General features: G+C 38.8%; 1 protein-coding gene across 2 annotated transcripts in view; it reads left to right on the forward strand.

Moving 5' to 3' along the window:
* The first annotated feature begins 2,251 nt into the window (after nucleotides 1–2,251).
* The window catches only part of RAB6A (RAB6A, member RAS oncogene family), a 53,031-nt gene continuing 35,825 nt past the window's right edge, over nucleotides 2,252–19,457 (forward strand). Inside the window, exons 1-2 of one of the 2 annotated variants that reach the window (XM_016208478.2) lie at nucleotides 2,252–2,705; nucleotides 13,557–13,615. In XM_016208478.2, the coding sequence (XP_016063964.1) occupies nucleotides 2,636–2,705; nucleotides 13,557–13,615 (129 nt within the window). In that variant the 5' untranslated portion in view covers nucleotides 2,252–2,635. The remainder of the gene's footprint in view (nucleotides 2,706–13,556; nucleotides 13,616–19,457) is intronic. The other variant, XM_016208477.2, reaches the window with a different exon arrangement.

Below are 19,457 nucleotides of genomic sequence, written 5' to 3' on the forward strand. Positions count from 1 at the left end.
ACATTTTTACTGTTTAATTTTAAATGCATGTTCCAAATTTTTTCTGCCACTTAGCTGAGAGGAACAGTAGTAAATTTTGATAGAGAAGATGGTTTGGGGATATAACTTGTCTTGATGGGCCCAAATTGATGATATTTTATGAACTTCTATTCTTCCCCTTAATTTATTCTAGTTCAGCAATTTACCCCTAGTTTGAGAAGGCACTTGTTTGATCCTGCCATTTCTATAGCTAAGTAAAAACCCTCAAATAATGAGAAAATGTATATAAATGTGTTTTGGATATGGTAATATAAGGACTTATTTTTTATTGTCAACGTGGGAAGTATTTTTTTTTTGGAAATATATCTTTATTGATTTCAGAGAGGAAGGGAGAGAGAAACATCAATGATGAGAGAGTCATCACTGATCAGCTGCCTCCTGCACACCCCTGCCTGGGGATGGAGCCTGCAACCCAGGCATGTGCCCTCACTGGGAATCAAACCTGGATCCTAGGTGAATGCTCAACTGCTGAGCCACGCCCAGCCGGGTTTAGGAAGTAGTTTTGATACCAGATTTTAATTGTCCTCTTCAATGGCAGAGATTACTTTTTTGGATGCTGTCCCATAGTATGATGAGACATGGCTGAACTATGGTGAGAGGTGGATGCAAAATTCTCTAGTTTGATGATTCTTAACTTTTTGTTTTTTCATCTTGTATTAATAGGCTTTGTTTTTTAAAAGTTTTAGATTTAAAGAAAAACTGAGCAGACTACAGAAAGTTCCCATATACCTCTCCCCCACTGTTTCTTCTATTATTATCTTACATTAATATATTTGTCACAATTAATGAATCAATATTGATACATTGTTATTAACTAAAGCCCCCCTTTATTCAGATTTCCTTAGTTTTAGTATAATGTTATTTTTCTATTAGGGAATTCCATTCAGCTTAAAACTTATGTTCAGTTGTCATATTAGTTATATCCACATTACACTTAGTTGTCATGTCTCCTTAGGCTCCTCTTGGCTGACATTAACCTTCACATTTGGGTCATGAACTGGGTTGAAAATCTGCTGAACCCTATGGATCCTCTCCAAAGAAAACTGTACATGCTTCAGATGTCTAATTTAAGGGGGGGGGGGGGTCAATCCATAGCAGATTTAGAAGCCCTGCTTTAGGAGGAATGGATGATTTTTAAAACATCCCCTTCCCGACATTTGGGCTCAATCAGGCTCTACCTCTAATTTATTGTATGACCTTTTTGCAAAGGTGGGTTTTTGTTTTGTTTTGTTCTCCCCCCTACATGGGCCTCAATTTCACCATCTGTGCAATGAGGGGTTTACATGATGGCACAGTAGAAGGTGGGAGTCACCTAGAGTTGTCAACATCTGAGGAACAAAGACTCATAACACAGATAACCAAGCTAGGTCAAGCCAGAGAAGTGATGGGCTTATGAATAAGAAGGTTGCAAAGATTCAATGGGCGGAAAAGACAAAACCTGGGTTCCATCCACCTTGTCTCTGTGGATTTTGTTAAGTCATTTCCTTCCTCTGAGCTTCAGTTTCCTTATTTGCAAAACTGTGGGGGCCCCCTGCTACGGTAGTTATGAAACTTCTGGGAGCATCAGCCGACAATGTACCTGGTAAGATAACGTGTGATGATTTATAAGAACATGGGAAAGTGGGTAGGCGCACGGGTGAAGGGAGGATCTGAGGAACGTGAGACAGGCCTGAGGGTCTGGATTGAGGAACCGAGCACACATCTTGGCTCCCTGATCAAACCTGTACATGGATGGGCTCAATTCCACGTCCACTGCATCCTCGCCCCACTTTCTCTCCCCCTCCTTCATGGCTGGGAGGCGCCACACTTCCCATGGCCGCCAGGATGCGACACTTTCCACCAAGCGAGGGGCGCGCGCGCTCCCGCGCTGCCACCTCACTCCCGGCTCGGCCCGCCTTTGACCTCTCCCAATTGGTTCATCACGTAAGTGACGTATTCGACCCCCACCTCACTTCCCCCGGGCTCCGCCCCATCTCCTCCTTGCTAATACTGACAGGAGTCGAAACCAAACACGCCCTGGTCTCCGCTATGCGGGAGGAGCCGGGAAAGCAGGCTAAACCAGGAAGTCGCTGGCTGTGGGGCGCACGCGCACGCACGCCTGTACGCACGCCCGCCAATGGCCGGCGGGGCGGTAGGCTCGTGCCCGGGCTCGCCCTGCGCCGCGCCAGAGGCACGCGCACTCAGCAGGTTGGGCTGCGGAGGCAGCTGTGGGAGCTGAGGCGCTGCGTGTCAGAGGTCCCAGACGTCTGCGGCTCCCGCTCCGCCACCCTCCGCCTCTCACCCCAGTCTCGGTGCCAGTTGCTGAAAACGAAACGGCGCCAGCTTTGGGAATTCGCAGCACACCGCTGGCTTCTTCCGACACCGCCCTCCTTCCCTACACAGCCGCGGGCCTCGCTTGGTGCTAGGCGACTCCGCGGGAGGCGGCGGCGACGGTTGCCTGTCTGTGGAGGGGAGTCCTGCGCCCCAGCCTTGCTCCGTCGCCCGGCCCTGCAGGGGCCGAGAGAGCTCGGTGCCCGCCCTTCTCGTCAACCAGTTGGAGCAGCGTCGGTCCGGGAGGTCTCTGGGCTGAGGCAGCAGTCGCTCCTCCAGCTCCATCATGTCCGCGGGCGGAGACTTCGGGAATCCGCTGAGGAAATTCAAGCTGGTGTTCCTGGGGGAGCAGAGCGGTGAGTGCGCGGCTCCCCCACTCCTGGCTGCTGGCCGCGGCTTCCCCGCACCACCCCCAGTGCGGCCCTTCAGTCCGCGGAGGCTCCCTGCTGGCCTCGCCTTCGCGCTTGGTTCCACCTCCAGCCTTTCCCGGGGTTCGCCAACCCCTCTTAGCAACCGGTTCCTTTTCTCCTTGATCCGTCTGTCGGATTTTCACCCTTTCGTCCCGACTCCGGCGTATCCTTTCCTTGCAGCCCGGCCTTCTTCCGTCGGTCTCCCCTCCCCAGTCCCCACCCCACTCCGCCCAGCCACAGCCTCACGTCCATCCCTTTCTTCCTTCAGTCTCCGTCGTCTCACCCACCCTGCCCCCTTCCTTGAGCCCCACCCTTACCCCTTGCTCTTATCGCAGTTCCTCAGCTCCATGAGGCCCATCCTGGCAAGTCTCATTCCCAGGGAACCGGGAACCAGCCCTCTTCAACCTTGGGCAAGGAGGGTGGGATCTGGGCGTTGTTTTCCCTAGAGGCTTGGCCCTGAGTAGTGCGGATGTAATGGAAGGTGGGGGTCGTGTAAAATTCTTGGATGATTTTCACCTGGGTGGGGAATTAGTCTGGGTTATAGAGGATATGTATCTGAATTGGAGGCGACTTGAGGATGGAATGGTGGTGGGGGGTTGGAGGCAGCAGTGGCGATTTTTGCCCCTCGGGTTTAGTTGTGGCTTGTTGGAAAACCTCATTTTCTTCTCTTGACTCTTCATCCCTGACAATGTTGATGCTTTCCCGATCTCTGCCAGATGCTATGTCATGATCGTTTTACTTGGAATTTTTCATATCTCACCCCTCCTTTTTCTTGTTTCTACATGAAGCAGTGTCTGATTCTCCTCATGGTGGTGCAAACAGGAATTACTGGGGAAAATGTTCATTCCATTTCTTCTTGAGTATTTTCCAATCATATATTTACAATTCCTGTGAGAGAAGGCTTGAGAATAACGAATATCTTTGTTTGGAGGATTTCCTTTGGGGTTAGAGAGTGTTGGAGTAGAGTAGGAATTGATTCCTCATCTGGTTTTCTAAATTAGATTTAAATATGTAATATCTCTTCAGCTAAATGGCTCTTTTATGCTTAATATTCCATAGTATCTGATAAGTGAAATTGTTATCTCATTTACCTGGTCAGCCTTCTGCTGTCGCTGTAGTTTGTATTAGATACAGGATTCTAATATTGTGATGACTGTCTCTAAAATTACTTTTTGTAATTACCAATTGGAATTGGTAATTCCAATTTTATATTGTATTATGCAAACTTGATACTTGGCAATTTAGAGATTATCATCCTTTGTTTTTCTCAGACTTTTCATAACCATATTTAAAATTCAGTCATTGAGAGATTAGTTTCTCCCAACTCATCAAACATTGAGTTATCCACTAGGTTTCTTAGGTTAGGTTATAGAAAACATTTATCTTTTGATTTGAAAGAAGATAACTGATAATAAGTTCAGAGGTTGAATTTTTTATATTAATGCTAACTAGGTTAATACCAGTTGCAAAACTGCTTTCAGTTGGATCTGAGAAATTATTGTTCTCCTTTTATATATAATCTTTTCCGTTTCCCTCCTTCCCAAGGAAAAATATAGTCTCTTTGCTTATGACTTTTCCTGAAGTGTAAACTTGTTTCTTTTCTTTCTTTTTTTATTGGTTGATTTTAGAGGGAGAAGAAGGGAGGGAGGGACAGACAGAGAGACATGGATTTGTTGTTCCACTTATTTATGCATTCATTGGTTGATTTTTGTATGTGCCCTGACCAGGAATTGAACCCACAACCTTGGTGTATTGGATGATGCTCTAACCACCTGAACTACCCAGCCAGGGCCAGAACAGTTTTAGATTTATAGAAAAATCAAAAAGATCATGCACGGGGTTCCCATATAGCCTCACTCAGTTTTCATTATTATTAATATCTTACATTAGTAATGGTACATTTGTTACAATTAATGAACTAATATTAATACATTAACGAAGTCCATAGTTTATTCAGATTTCCTTAGTTTTTATCTTTTTTTGTTTCAGCATTCATTTCAGGATAACACATATTTAGTTGTCCTGTCTCCTTAGGTTCCTCTGTTAGAATTTTTTTAGGATTGTTTATATGCTTTTTATTTTTAACTCTGTGGAACTGTGAGGTTAATATCTTTTGAGGCTACTATATTTCCAAGTAATGCCATCCAACACCTTTGACAGTGAAAGATTGATCTCTGTTTTTATGGACAGTGTTTATAGTTTTTTTGTAAATTAGTAAAGGTCTGTAGAATTCATGTCATCTTGATGTAACTCTTCATGAATTATTTATCTTTAGGTTTTAGAATTCCACAATTCAGCTTTCAGAGACTAATCGGTGGCAAAGCCTTGTCTGTCTTCTTAATAGCATTTACCACATTTATAATTCTTATTTTTTATGTGCTTGTTTTTGTCTATTTCCCATAGCAGAATGTAAATCCCATGAAGATTAAAAACTATTTTTTTGCTGTTGTTCATTGTATCCACATTGCCTCCTATAGTGCTAGGCTCATAGTAGGTACTCAGAAATATTTGGTGAATGAATGATGATTGAATCTAAAACTAACTAAAGCTAATAGCATATATTAATCTTTGCTATGGAGAAGTCTACATTTTTTCCTTATATAATTAATGGTTTGACAGTAACGTTTTATACTTATATTACTTGATGGTATGCAGGGATACTGCAGATGCTTAAGGGGGCAGGGAACCCAATTTATAGCCCTCACCATTTCACTAAAAAAAAAAAAAGAGCGAGAGACTGGCCAGGATTTCACACTTTTTTTGAGTTGAGCAAAATTAGTTTTATTTTGTTAAAGCTATTGCTAAATTATTTGCTCTTAGTATAGCACTTCATAGCATGTCAAATGATATTAAGACATGTTCTGGGAACTGATTTGAAGTTAGGTAGACCTTTATTTATCTTATCAAAAATTTAAGGTTCTGTGCTGTGTAATGAAGTAAGTTGTTTCAGTACATGAAGCCTCAGATTGAATAAGTGACATCAACTTTGGTAATCTCCCTATAAACTCTTGCGGTTTCTTTATATTTCAGTAGTGTACATGGCTTAATAAAGGAATGTTGAAATACGTAATTTGGGAATTCCTTTTTTACTACCTGTTGCTATTGTCTTGAAATGCAGAGGTACTTTTAGAAGTGTCATTTTGGCCCTAGCTGGTTTGGCTCAGTGGTTAGAGCCTGTGGACTGAAGGGATCTGGGTTCCATTCGGGCCAAGGGTACGTACTTCGGTTGCAGGCTCAATCCCTGGTGCTGATCCCTGGTGCTGGTTGGAGGTGGGTGCAGGAGGCAACCAATTGATGTGTCACTCTCACATCAATGTTTCCCTCCCTCCCCTCCTCCTTCCACTCTTTCTGAGGTTAAAAAAAAGAAATGTCAATTTGGATTACTGTAGAAGATATGACTACAAACAAATGTTATATGTTACAAATTAGGAAATGTGATCTCAAGGAAAAGCACATGCCTGGCCTGGGACTACTTATTTTTCATGGTATTTTACCTTTTTTTAAACATCAGTTCTTTTTTTAAATAATCCTTTTTTATTTTATTTTAATTTTTGTAAATCCTCACCTGAGGATAGACTTATTAATTTTAGAGAGAGAGGAAGGGAGAGAGAGAAACATTGACTGGTTGCCTCTCGTAAGCACCCCAACTGGGAATGAGTCTGCAACCTAGGTATGTGCCCTGACTTGGAATCAAACCCACAACCTTTTGGTGTATGGGACGGCATTCCAACCAACTGAACCACACCGGCCAGGACTACATCAGTTCTTTTGATGTAAAAAAGTATTTTACTGTCAGAGACCAGGAGCACTGAACAGTTTAGATTGGCTGCATCAGTGATCTTAAACTTTTATTTTTTATTTTATTTATTATTTATCCTCACCTGAGGGTATTTTCTCCATTGCTTTTCAGAGAGAATGGAAGGGAGGGAGAGAGAAAGAGAGACAGAGGGAGAGAAACATCTATGTAAGAGAGACAATCGATGGGTTGCCTCCTGCACGCCCCCGGATCAGGGCTGGATATTGAGCCTGCAACCGAGATATGTACCTTTGGCTGGAATTGAACCTGGGACCCTTGAGTCCACAGGCTGATGCCCTAACCACTGAGCCAAACCGACCAAGGCTCTCCGTACTGTTTTTGTAACTTTTCTGTGAGCTTAATATTTCCAAGTAAAATGTTAAAAGAGTTCCTCAAGGTAAGTACTACTGTTATTCCCATTTTACCATGAGGAAGTTGAGGCACAGAGAGGTTAAGTAACTTGTCCCAGTTGGATACAGTTAGTAAAGTGGTCAAGTTGGGATTTCAGCGCAACCATCTTGTTCTAGAGCTCCAGTGCTAAAACACTAAATTACACTACCTTTCCTTGATAAATTTTGTGTAGGTGGAATATGTGCAGAAAGTACAGGATACTTAGGTGTTCCTCAAACCATAAGAATGAAAAAAAACTAATCACTTCCGGAAAGTATATCAGCTAAATCTGTTAGATAAGGCTAAGTGTCTCTCGGGTATTTTGCAGTACTGGACTTTTGTAATTTATATGACAAAATTTTCAATATATGTAACTTACAGTTAGAGTAAGATGAGAAACAATTAGTTTTTAGTAAACTTCAGTTGCTTTGATAACATTTGTTAATGGGTTGTGTTACTGACTCTGATACTGAGCTATCAATTATTTCAAAATGCCGTTTATACACAAGGAAAATCAGGTTTATATAATCGTGGAATTAAAATGTAATATTTAAATGAGAATTGTTCAGTCTCATCTAAAAGGCAAAAGTACAACTGAAAAAAGTCTTTAGATTTGTAGTATCTTACAGAAAAGATAATAGCTACTTTGCAGTTCTGAAATCTGAACAAGAATACAAAGGCTTATGCTGAAACATAAAACATAGTGAATTTAAGTCAGATATGGAAGAATTTCCTGACTGAAAGGTTTTAGAAATATTAGAGTGGATTATGAGATTGCTTGGACAATGTTTCCTTTTTTGTTTTTTAAAAAATTTTTAATTGATTTTTAGAGAGAGAGGGAGAGAGAGAGAAACATCAATGTGAGAGCAGAACATCGATCAGCTGCCTCCTGCACACCCCCTACTGGGGATTGAGCCTGAAACCCAGGCATGTGCCCTGACCAGAAATCAAACTGGCAACCCTTTGGTGCATGGGACGACTCCCAACCAACAGCCACACCGAGCAGGGCAGTATTTCCTTTTTTAAATAGAGAACTAATTTCTTGCAAGAGCTAGGTGTGCTCAGACAAAACCAGGAGTACATCTACAATACTTAATAGATTCTATTTTGGATTCTATAGAGTCATATTTATTGATAATGAAATATTCTTGTTTGCTAGTTTTAGATGGTCTTACTTGCCTCAATATAATCTTTCTTTTATCAGAACTTCTTGATTGATTTTATTTATTTTGTATTACTTTATAAGTAGAAAGAATACACTCTAAAATAACAATAAAGATTATAGTATAGTAAATACATAAACCAGTAACCTATTAGTTTATTATCATTATCAAATATGTACTGTGCATAATTGTATGTGCTATACTTTTCCATAGGTTTGTTCATCACAGACACATGAGTAATATGTTGTGCTACTACGTTAGGGCAGTTATAATGTCATTAGGTGATAGGAATTTTTCAGCTTCATTATCATAATCTTATGGGACCACTAACCTACATGCAGCCGTCTTTGACCAAAACATGGTTATACAACATATGACTGTTTTTGGATTTAAAATAAATCTACTGTCTTCTTCATATGCTTTTTTCCCCCCTGGATATTTTCGATCTTGTGTTATTTGAATTTGTAGTCTTTTAAAAATCATCCCATATTCATTTCTTTATTAATTAGGAAGTTATACATTTTTTTCTCTTTTATTTAGTGATTACCCTAGAAGTTGTGGCATGCAGCCATGACTTATAAAAGTCTACCATTAATGGATTCCTTTACCCTTCTGGACAATGCAAGGACCTTAGAACTCTAACTCTACTTACACTCCTCCTTTTAACTTTACGTACTATGTGTATTTTAATTGTGTGTGTGTATAAAACCCTATAAGGTGATTATTTTGAATAATGATTATTTAGATTTTTTATAAGGAAAACTTTTTGTTGAAGTACAACATGATAGAAAAGCATACAAGTTGTAAGTGTACAACTTGAATGAGAAAATTTGCTAGTCATATTTCCATCCTTATGAAAGTTATTTCTTACTGTAAATTAGTAAACTTTGTCTCCTGGTTTTAAAACTTCAATTTCCTGAGTTTTATTTTAAGTATGTCCCTATGAACTATCCCCTTTCATTTTTCCAAGAATGCAAGGATTGTTGCAGGCTGTTGTCTTCCAGACTCTGGATTACCTTAGTAGTGAATGCTGTCTACTTGGTGAAGTTTTTTTTCATTGATTAATTTATTCAGTGCCTGGCAGGGTCCAACACTGTTAGTATATCCATGAACAAGACAAGACGAAGTTCCTGTTCTGTATCTTACCTTTGTAAGTTGGGGAGGTAAACTAGTAAATAAATGCATAAACAAGATAATTTGAGATAAGTGTTATATTGCCAGTTTTTCTTATTTTTTCCCCATAAGAGAGAGTGGATCATGCTTTTTTCCTTATATTAAATTTCTACACTTAAAGTTTTTGAGTAATGATGGTAAAGTCAGTCTTATTTTGAACTTGCCACTGGACTGTTCTTTGAGGGTACAGATTATTTCCAACTCATCTTTTTATTTTTATTTTTTTAAAATATGTCTTTATTGACTTCAGGGAGAGGAAAGGAGAGGGAGAGAGAGATAGAAACATCAATGATGAGAGAGTCATTGATCGGATGCAGCCCACAACCCGGGCATGTGCCCTGACCAGGAATCGAACCCTGATCACCTGGATCCTATGTCAATGCTCAACCGCTGAGCCACGCCCGGCTGGGCTCCAACTAATCTTTTTAAAATAATTTTTAAAAATTTATTGATTTGAGAGAGAGGAAGGGGGAAAGAGAGAGAGGGAAGGAGGGAGGGAGGGAGAGAGAGAAAGACATTGATTGTTGTTCCACTTATTTATGCATTCATTGGTTGATTCTTTGGTATGTGCCCTGACCAAAATCAAACCCACAACCTTGGCATATCAGGAAGATGCCCTAACCAACTGAGCTTTGTGGCCAGGGCTCCAACTCATCTTTTTTCCATTGCTTTTCAGAATGGAAAGGGGAGAGAGAAACATCAGTGTGAGACAGACACATCAATTGGTTGCCTCCTGCGTGGTCCTCAACCAGGGCTGGGGATCAAGCCTGCAACCGAGGTACATGCCCTTGGCTGGAATCGAATTTAGGACCCATCAGTCCAAGGGCCGACACTCTAACCTCTGAGCCAAACCAGCTAGGGCTCCAACTCATCTTTTTATCCTTAAGATACATTCATAGAAGGATGGTGACTTTGTTGTAGGAATAAAATAAAGGCCCTGTTGCCATCTAAAATACTGATAGAAATACAATCTTAGGCTGACAGTAATTTTGAAAGGTAATTTAGTTCTTCCTTCCTTCAGGCAGAACTATATCTGATACTGAATTTACAAATTTGTAATGTAACCAGGGAAGAAAAGTTCCACAAAATTAGGTTACATGAGCAAAATTTCAGAGGCTTCAAAGTACATATTATGCTCGAATAACTAATAGTCTTCCAATAGCCTTCCATCATTGTCAGGTGAAGTTTATGTTTGGCAGGGATAGGAGATGAAACTAAAAAGGCTAGGCTCAAGTTTGATTGTAAAGGTCCTTGAATGCCTGCTAAGGATTTTTAACTTTATCTTATGGCTATAGGGGAGCCTTGGAATTAAAAAAATATATATCTTTATTGATTTCAGAGAGAGGAAGGGAGAGGGGGAGAGAGAGCTAGAAACATCAGTGATGAGAGAGTCCTCATTGATTGGCTGCCTCCTGCACACCCATGACTGGGGATCGAGCCCACAATCCTGCATGTGCCCTGCCTGTGAATTGAACCGTTATTTCCTGGATCCTAGGTTGATGCTCAGCCGCTGAGCCATGCCCGGCCTAGTGCCTTGGGATGTTTTATAAAATTAAGGAAGGATACCTCTGGCAGTGTAGAAGCTGGAAGCTTTGCACCGTTCTTTCCATGTTCACTGTTGTGTGTGTGTGTGTGTCTCTTTCACTGTATTGTACACTCTTTGGTGGTCAGGGTCTTTATTACTCATAGTTGTTTTTCATTCTCATCCCCAAACCTCCATGTTCCTTAGCATTTAGTTTTGTGATGAAATGAGAAATAGTAGTCACCTAAGCATTAAATTATTTGTTTAATTGTTATTTATCTTTGTTAAGAGTGAGTCTTTTATGTATCTTTTCTGTCTTCATCTCTTACATAGGTAAATATTTTTTGTTTTTACTTTGGGTGTCTCCATTTTATCCTGGAAACTTGTACTGTAGGTCTAATGCTTTCAACATAAATATTATTGTAAAGGAATAAAGCACCTTTATTAAAAACAACTTTAGACCCATTTTTTAATGTGACTGTACAAGTGTAGTTGTAGTTTTGTTTTATTTTTAACTTTAGAAGAAACAAAATCTTTATTCAATTTAGGTCTTTAGAGGACTACTAGATTTATTGAACTTTAGTGTTGTTGACCAGGTTAGCTACATTGAAGTACCACTAGCTTGGTTTAGTTGATTCTCTGTTTTGGTATAGAATTGCAGTGAGTTTTGCTTGCAGCTGTGCTTTTCTGCTGTAGTCTTTAGGTACCTTTTTCAACTGTTTTCATTACTATGATGGAATAGTGACTACAGGTAGTTGGTTTTTTGTTTTTATTTTGCTTAGCTCTGTCACTGAAATCGTAGCATCTGATTTGAGCTACTATTATTATCATAGCATATTAATCTTATATAGTGGCTTATTTTTGTGGTAAAATATAAATATCTAGTTGGTCTGTTTCAGTATTATCTGCCCAGTCTAACTGACCAAGAATTATGAAGCAGTTGAGACTTTAGAAAAAAAAAAAGTTTCTATTGATTTTTTTTTTAAAGAGGAAGGGCAAGTGAGAGAGCTAGAAACACTGATGAGAGAGAATCATTGATTGGCTGCCTCCTGCACGCCCCCTACTGGGGATGGAGCCTGCAACCTGTGCATGTGTCCTGACCGGGAATCAAACTGTTGAGCTCTTGGTGCATGGGACCGATGCTCAACCAAGTGACCTACACAGCCCGGGCCCAGTTGAGACTTCTTTTATGCGAATATCAGCCGTATATTCTTGGAATCCTAAATATTCTTTTTTTTGAAATATGTTTTTATTGATTTTAGAGAGAGAAGGAAGAGAGAGGGTTAGAGAGATGGAAACATCAATGAGAGAAACATCGGTTGGCTGCCTCGGGTATGTCCCCCTACTGGGGATTGAGCCTGCAACCCAGGCATGTGCCCTGACCAGGAATCGAACCGGTGACCTCCTGGTTCATGAGTCAACACTCAACCACTGAGCAACAGCAGCTGGATGGAATCCTAAATATTTTTGAATTCTAAGAATATTATGTGAGGAATTATTTTACCATTTGTATAATTATCTTTTAAATTAGTATAATTTGGTCTTCTAGAGGCCCAATAATTATTTTCTCTAACCTTTACTAATCAGCTCTTGCTTTTAGCATTCCTTTTAGTTATCTTTGGTGTTCCAATATTAGATTTTAAAAAAACAAAAATTTTTTGGTAGTTTTTTTTTTTTTAATGTGGTAAAATGTACATAACAAAATTTACAATTTTAATGATTTCTGAGTGTATAGTTCAGCAGCATTCATCACATTCACATTGTCATACAACCATCACCACCATAAATTTTTATTAACAGCTACATATTGAGATAAAAGTCACATACAATACAATTCACCCATTTAAAGTATATAATCCAATAGTTTTTAGTATAGTGTTGTGCAACCATCACTACACAGTTTTAGGATATTTTTATCACCAACAAAAGAATCTCTGCGTCCCTTAACCATCACCACCCAATTCTCTACCATCGCCCCATCCTTAAGCAACTATTAATCTACTTTCTGTCTCTATATATTTGCCTAAGCACTTCATATAAATGGAATCATATTATATGTGGTCTTTTGCTACTGACCTCTTTCACTTTGTATAGTGTTTTCGAGATTCATCCCTGTTGTGGCATATATCAGTTCTTCATTCCTTTTTATGGCTGAGTAATATTGCATTGTACGAATATATCACATTTTGTCCATTCATCAGTTGATGAAGCTCTGATTCTGAGATGAGTTTCAAAACAGTTTTCTATGTCCCTTCTTTCTCACTCAAACAGTCTAGTTTTTGCAGCCCTCACACTGTTCGTAGGACCTTTTAGTCTTTATATTCCCAGGGATTTTTCTTTGATTCATTTAATTAAGCAGACTGGAACCTCAGTTTCTTCAGGTTACTGTCCAGGAAGTTAACTAGAATGGATTCACGGGGTAATTCTAGTTCTTTTTGTTAGGACCCAAGTAAATATCTGCTTTGCCTCTTCGTAAATCAGAGGTATCAACATAATTGATTGTTTTCCTCCATCTTTTCTCTTCATTTTCCTCAACTCTTAACTAAGTAAATACTCTTTACTTGTGCTTTTAATTTGAGAGACTGTTATCTGTTTAATTAGAAAAAGGCATTTCAACAAACTTGGGGCTATGTGTGTTTTTATTTTTAGAACCTTTGCAGATATTTCCCATTGAATTTAATTGCAGTTCTTTGTAAAATGATTTTTCAAGAACCAATGTAATAACTGAGTGAATTTTTTCCTTTTCATTTCAGTTGGAAAGACATCCTTGATCACCAGATTCATGTATGACAGTTTTGACAACACCTATCAGGTATTTTGTTTTTGCCAACTTACTAGCTTTCTCTATTTTGTGTTGTAAGTAATATGGAATGTCCCCAAAAAATGTATACACACTTTGAATAATTATTAACTCCAATAGCTTAAATCTGAAAAGGAAGAAACTTCAGTTGAGCTATCATTTTTTAGTAGTGTATACATTTTTTCAGGACACCTTGTATTTAAGATATTTTTTAAAAATTCATTTATTTACATGCAGTCATAGATATGAAAACACTTTCTGTAATCTGTAAAATGCTATATAAATATAAAGTATAACTGATTTTGCTAATAGTCCTCAACGTCTTCATTTGGTTTCTGTATCTCGTGAAAGATTATTGCTAATACCATCTGGGCTAGAAGTAGGAATGATTGTAAATATTCTCTCATAGAGATTTTGCCCAGGTTTACACTTTGATCTATATCTGAAGTCAAGGAATAAGAAGATTTGGGGAAATTCACAAATATGTGGAAATTAGACAACACATTTCTAAATAACCAATGGATCAAAGACAAAATCACCAGGGAAATTAGAAAATACTTTGAGACAAATAAAGGAAAAATACAGGACACCAAAATTTATGGGATGCAGCTAAAACAGTGCTATAAGGAAAAGAAATACATTAAATAATTTAACCTTCTAACTTAAGAAACTAGAAAAAGAAATGTAAACTAAATCTAAAGCAAGGAGAAGAAACTGTTTTAAAATGTCGTCTTTATAATTATTCATGATCAGGAGATTATTGCCATTAAAAAAATCTGTTATATTCACAGATTCCCAAGAGGAGGACGATACTTCATGCCATGGGAGGGGGAGGCACATGGGGAAGCTCTTGAGTTGGTTAGGAGGTGGGGGGCAGAAAATAGGAAAAGTGGGCAAGAGCCTTTATTGTGGTTTCTGTGGGAAGGATAGGTGAGACCAGGTAAACAGATTTAGGATTGCCTAGTCTGAGTAATTTCAAAGGGCTCTGGGGTGTGTTGGAGCCTTTACTAGTTGTCTAGTACCTGGCCCTGGGATGATTAAGGCTGGGGAATAGTTGCCCAGAGTGTGATACATGAGGTGGTTGAAATTATGGGCTCTGGATTGGTTGATCTGCATATTAAAGGTGCTCTCACAGGCAAGTTTACTATTTCTAGGAATTGGCAAACTCTGGGAGGGCCAATCTTCCAGTGTCAACAGTTTCCCAGATGTCAAAGCAAAACAAAACAGAAAATAAAAGACATGCTTAATTCAGAAGTTAATAAAGATTAGAGCAGAAATATATGAAAGAATAGAAAAACAGTAGAGAAATGCAGTGAAACCAAAAGTGGTTCTTATGCCCTAGCCTGTTTTGCTCAGTGGTTAAGAGTGTCAGGCCACAGACTGAAGGGTCCTGAGTTCGATTCCAGCCAAGGGCACGTACCTCGGTTGCAGGCTTGATCCTCAGCCTTGGTCAGAGTGCGTGCAGGAGGCAACCAATAGATGTGTCTCTCTCACATCAGTGTTTCTCTTTCTGTCTCCCTCTCTTCCCCCTCCCCCGCCTTCCACTCTCTCTGAAAACCAATGGAAAATATATCCTCGGGTGAGGATAAAAAAAAAAAGTGGTTCTTAGGATAAACAAAATCAACCAGCCTTAACCTAGACTAATCAATAAAAAAAAAAGACTAAAAATTACTAAAATCAGGAGTGAAAGAAAGGACATTACTACTGACCATACAGGAATAGAATGGATTATAAGGGAACACTGGGAACAATTATGTCATTGAGCTAGATAGCCTAAATGAAATGGACAAATTCCAAGAAAGATATGAACTACTGAAATGAACTCAAGTAGAAATAGAAAATTCGAATATACCTGTAATAACTAGAGAGAGAGAATTAGTGATCAAAAACTTCCCACAAAGAAAATCACAGGACTAGATGTCTTCACTCTTCAATTCTATGAAATATTTAATAAACACCACCAAAACTTCATAAACTTCCAAGAAACAGAAGAGGAGGGAATACTTCCCAACTCATTCTATGAGGTCAATATTACTCTAATACTCAAACCAAAGACATCAAAATTAAAACTACAGATTGATATTCTTTATGAATATAAACATAACAATCCTCAGCAGAATTATTACCAAAGTGAGTCTGGCAGTGTGCCAAAGGATTATATACCATTTACCAAATGGGATTGGTAAATTGGTACCAGGATTACAAATTGGTTCAACATACAAAACGTAATGTAATACACTGTATGAATAGAATAAAGGGCAAAATCACATGATCATTTCAATGGACAGAAAAAGCATTTGACAAAATCCAATAACATTTCATGGTAAAAAACACTCAACAAACTAGAACTATAAGGGATTTTCCTAAACATGATGGAGGGTATCAATGAAAAATCCACAACCAATATTATACTTAATGTTAAAAGACTGAATGCTTTCTCTTTAAAATCAGGAAAAAGCCTGGCAGGGCGTGGCTCATCGGTTGAGCGTCGACCTAGGATCCAGGCGATCGGGGTTCGATTCCCGGTCAGGGCACATGCCTGGGTTGCAGGCTTGATCAGTGACTCTCTCTTCGTTGGTGTTTCTATCTCTCTCTCTCCCTCTTCCTTCCTCTCTCTGAAATCAATAAAGATATATTTTAAAAAATAAAATAAAGTAAAATTACTAATTCTTTTTAGTTTGTTCTTTGATCTTTGTTTTACAGTTACACAGTTTAAACTAAAATATACATATATAACTTAAATATACATAAAACATAAACATATGTAAAACTGAGAGCAGACATCCTTCTCTTTTTCCTGATTTAAAATTTTTTTTTTTTTTTTTTTAATTTTATTGATTTCAGAGAGAGGAAAGGAGAGGGAGAGATAGATAGAAACATCAGTGATGAGTCATTCATTGGCTGCCTCCTGCACGCCCCTGACTGGGGATTGAGCCTGCAACCCAGGCATGTGCCCTGACTGAGAATCAAACCACGATCTCCTGGATTTTTTTTTTAACATATCTTTATTGATCTCAGAGAGGGAAAGGAGAGGGAGAGAGAGAGATAGAAACATCAACAATGAGCCCGGCCAGGCGCGGCTCAGTGGTTGAGCATCGACCTAGGATCCAGGCGATCGGGGTTCGATTCCTGGTCAGGGCACATGCCCGGGTTGTGGGCTCGATCCCCAGTGGGGGGCGTGCAGGAGGCAGCTGATCAGTGATGACTCATCATTGATGTTTCTGTCTCTCTCTCTCTTCCTCTCCCTTCCTCTCTCTGAAATCAATAAAGATATATTTTTTAAGAAAAAAGAAACATCAACGACGATCGAGTCATTGATCAAGCCCACAACGCGGGCATGTGCACCGACCAGGAATCGAACCCCAATTGCCTAGATCCTAGGTCGATGCTCAGCCGCTGAGCCACTCCTAGCCGGGCAAGAATTAGTAATTTTAAAGTACTGTCACTGAGACCCTAAGCACTTGCTAAACTTTTTCTGTATTAACTTTTTGAAATATTCTTCTTAAAGAAATAAAATGGCTTCTTTAAGTATCTATTTTACATCTGTGTTACTGTGTAGTTAGTATAAAAACTTGATTTCAGTTGTTTTATCTTAGTAATATATCAAATGTTAATCTCATTAAAGGGATGATTAATTTTCATAGTTATTAACTTCCACTGTCTGAATTATTTATCAAACCATTTTTATTTTTCTGAAAGCTTTTAGGGTAAATTTAAAATCTGAATCTTGTCCTATGTATTTTCCCTCATTTGATAATTTATTTTATTTTAGGAATGTGCCTTTTGATTTGAACACTTGAAAATTTTAAAAATTTGGGCATTTTCTTTCTAGGAATGCCATATAATGAGCTTTAACATTACAAAAACCTTTATTTATATCTTAGATTTACCATTTAGCAATTGAGTAGTTTTGGACAAATTGTAGAAATTTGGACAAACGTTTTCTCTTTGGGAAAATGTTCTATTCTTTTGTAATTGGTGTCATTTACCATTTAGAAAAATGTTATTTTTATTTACTACTTTCTTTGAAAACCTTAGTACTTCATAATGTTTTTCTCTCTCCTACCCTGTCAGCATTTTAAGCAACTATAATGTTTACACAGAAGAGAGGTCCTGTACTTCTGACCCACTGGCTATAAATTTAGGGGTGCCCCAGACCCTCTCCTTGGGATCAATAGTTTGCTAGAATGATTATACATCTCAGGGAAACACCTACATTTACCAGTTTATTATAAAGCATATAATAAAGGATACAGATGAACAGCTAGATGAAGAGGTACCATAGAGTGAGATCCAGAAGAGAGTCCCAAGCTTAGGAGCTTCTGTCCCCATGGAACTTGTTGTTTTATGGAGGGTTCCTGATATATGGTTGATTAAATTATTGGTCATTGGTAATTGAACTCAATCTCCAGCCCCTCTCTGGTGGTCAGGGATGGGCCTGAAAGTTCCAGCCCTCTAATCACATGGTTGGTGCCTCCATCTTAAGGGCTTTCCAGGAGTCCCCTCAATATAAAGTCAGGTATAGTTGAAAGGGTTGGATGAATCACAAAAGACTCCTTTCATCTTTATTGTTCTGTTCCAGGAGTTGTTTCGGTGGCAGGAGACAGAAACCAAATATTATAACAAAAGATACTTCTTTCACTCTTATGGCTTAGGGTTTTAGGACCTTTGACTAGGAAACTGGGACAAAATCAAAATACATATTTTTTATTATATTACAGTATCACACCACTGGACCTCCATATTGGTAAGGAAGAAATAAAACTGTCCTTTTTTTTTTTTTGCAAATGACATGATTGTCTATATAGAAAATCCAAAAGAATTGACAGAAAACTTCTGGAACTAATAAGCAATTATAGCAAGGTTGTAGGATACAAAATTAATATATAAAGTCAATTGTTTGCCCATATACCAACAATGAGCAAGTGGAATTTTAGATGGAAAACACAATACTTTCACATTAACTCACTCCAAAATGAAATCCTTAGGTATAAATCTAACAAAATATATATAAGATCTATATGAGAAAAGTTAGAAAACTCCGAAGAAATCAAAGAACTAAGTGGAGAGCTAATCCATGTACATGAACAGAAGACTCAATATTGTCAAGATGTCAGTTGCTCTTAACTTGATCTATAGATTCAGTGAACCCCAATTAAAACCAGCACGTAATTTTGTGGATATCGACAAACTTATTCTAAAGTTTATGTGGAGAGACAGAAAACCCAGAATAGCCAAGACAATATTGAAGGAGAAAAACAAAGTCAAGTGACTGATGCTACTTGATTTCAGGACTTACTACTATAAAGCTATAGCAATCAAGACAAGGTTGTTACTGGCAAAAGAATAAACAAATAGATCAATGGAATAGGGTTTGAAAAAACCTCATTTTCCAAGCCCATGTTTCTCCTTTACTGTCATATTACCAGTGTTTTCCATCTAAAATTCCACTTGCTCATTGTTGGTATATCGGCAAACAATTGACTTTATATATTAATTTTGTATCCTACAACCTTGCTATAATTGCTTATTAGTTCCAGAAGTTTTACCACCATACTTACAACACTTCTGATACCAGCTGTGTGGGAGGGTTTTCCCACGCCAAACAATTCTGTGACAACCAGCTGGGTGTCCTACAATTGAACTCAGTTCTTAAGGTCTGCATGGTGATAGCGTCAGATCCCAGAGATTAAGGCTCAGTCCCACAAGACTGCCACCCACTTCAGATGTCAGTTGCAAATAGTAGGTCCCCAGGTTACCCACAACTTCTGTCTTACACACTACAAATCTGAGGTTCCCATGACCTTCCTGTTCAGTTCTGTGATTTGCTAGAACAGCTCACAGAACTCAGGGA

Source organism: Miniopterus natalensis, chromosome 11, assembly GCF_054644295.1.
Source record: "Miniopterus natalensis isolate mMinNat1 chromosome 11, mMinNat1.hap1, whole genome shotgun sequence".
Lineage (NCBI taxonomy): Eukaryota > Metazoa > Chordata > Mammalia > Chiroptera > Miniopteridae > Miniopterus > Miniopterus natalensis.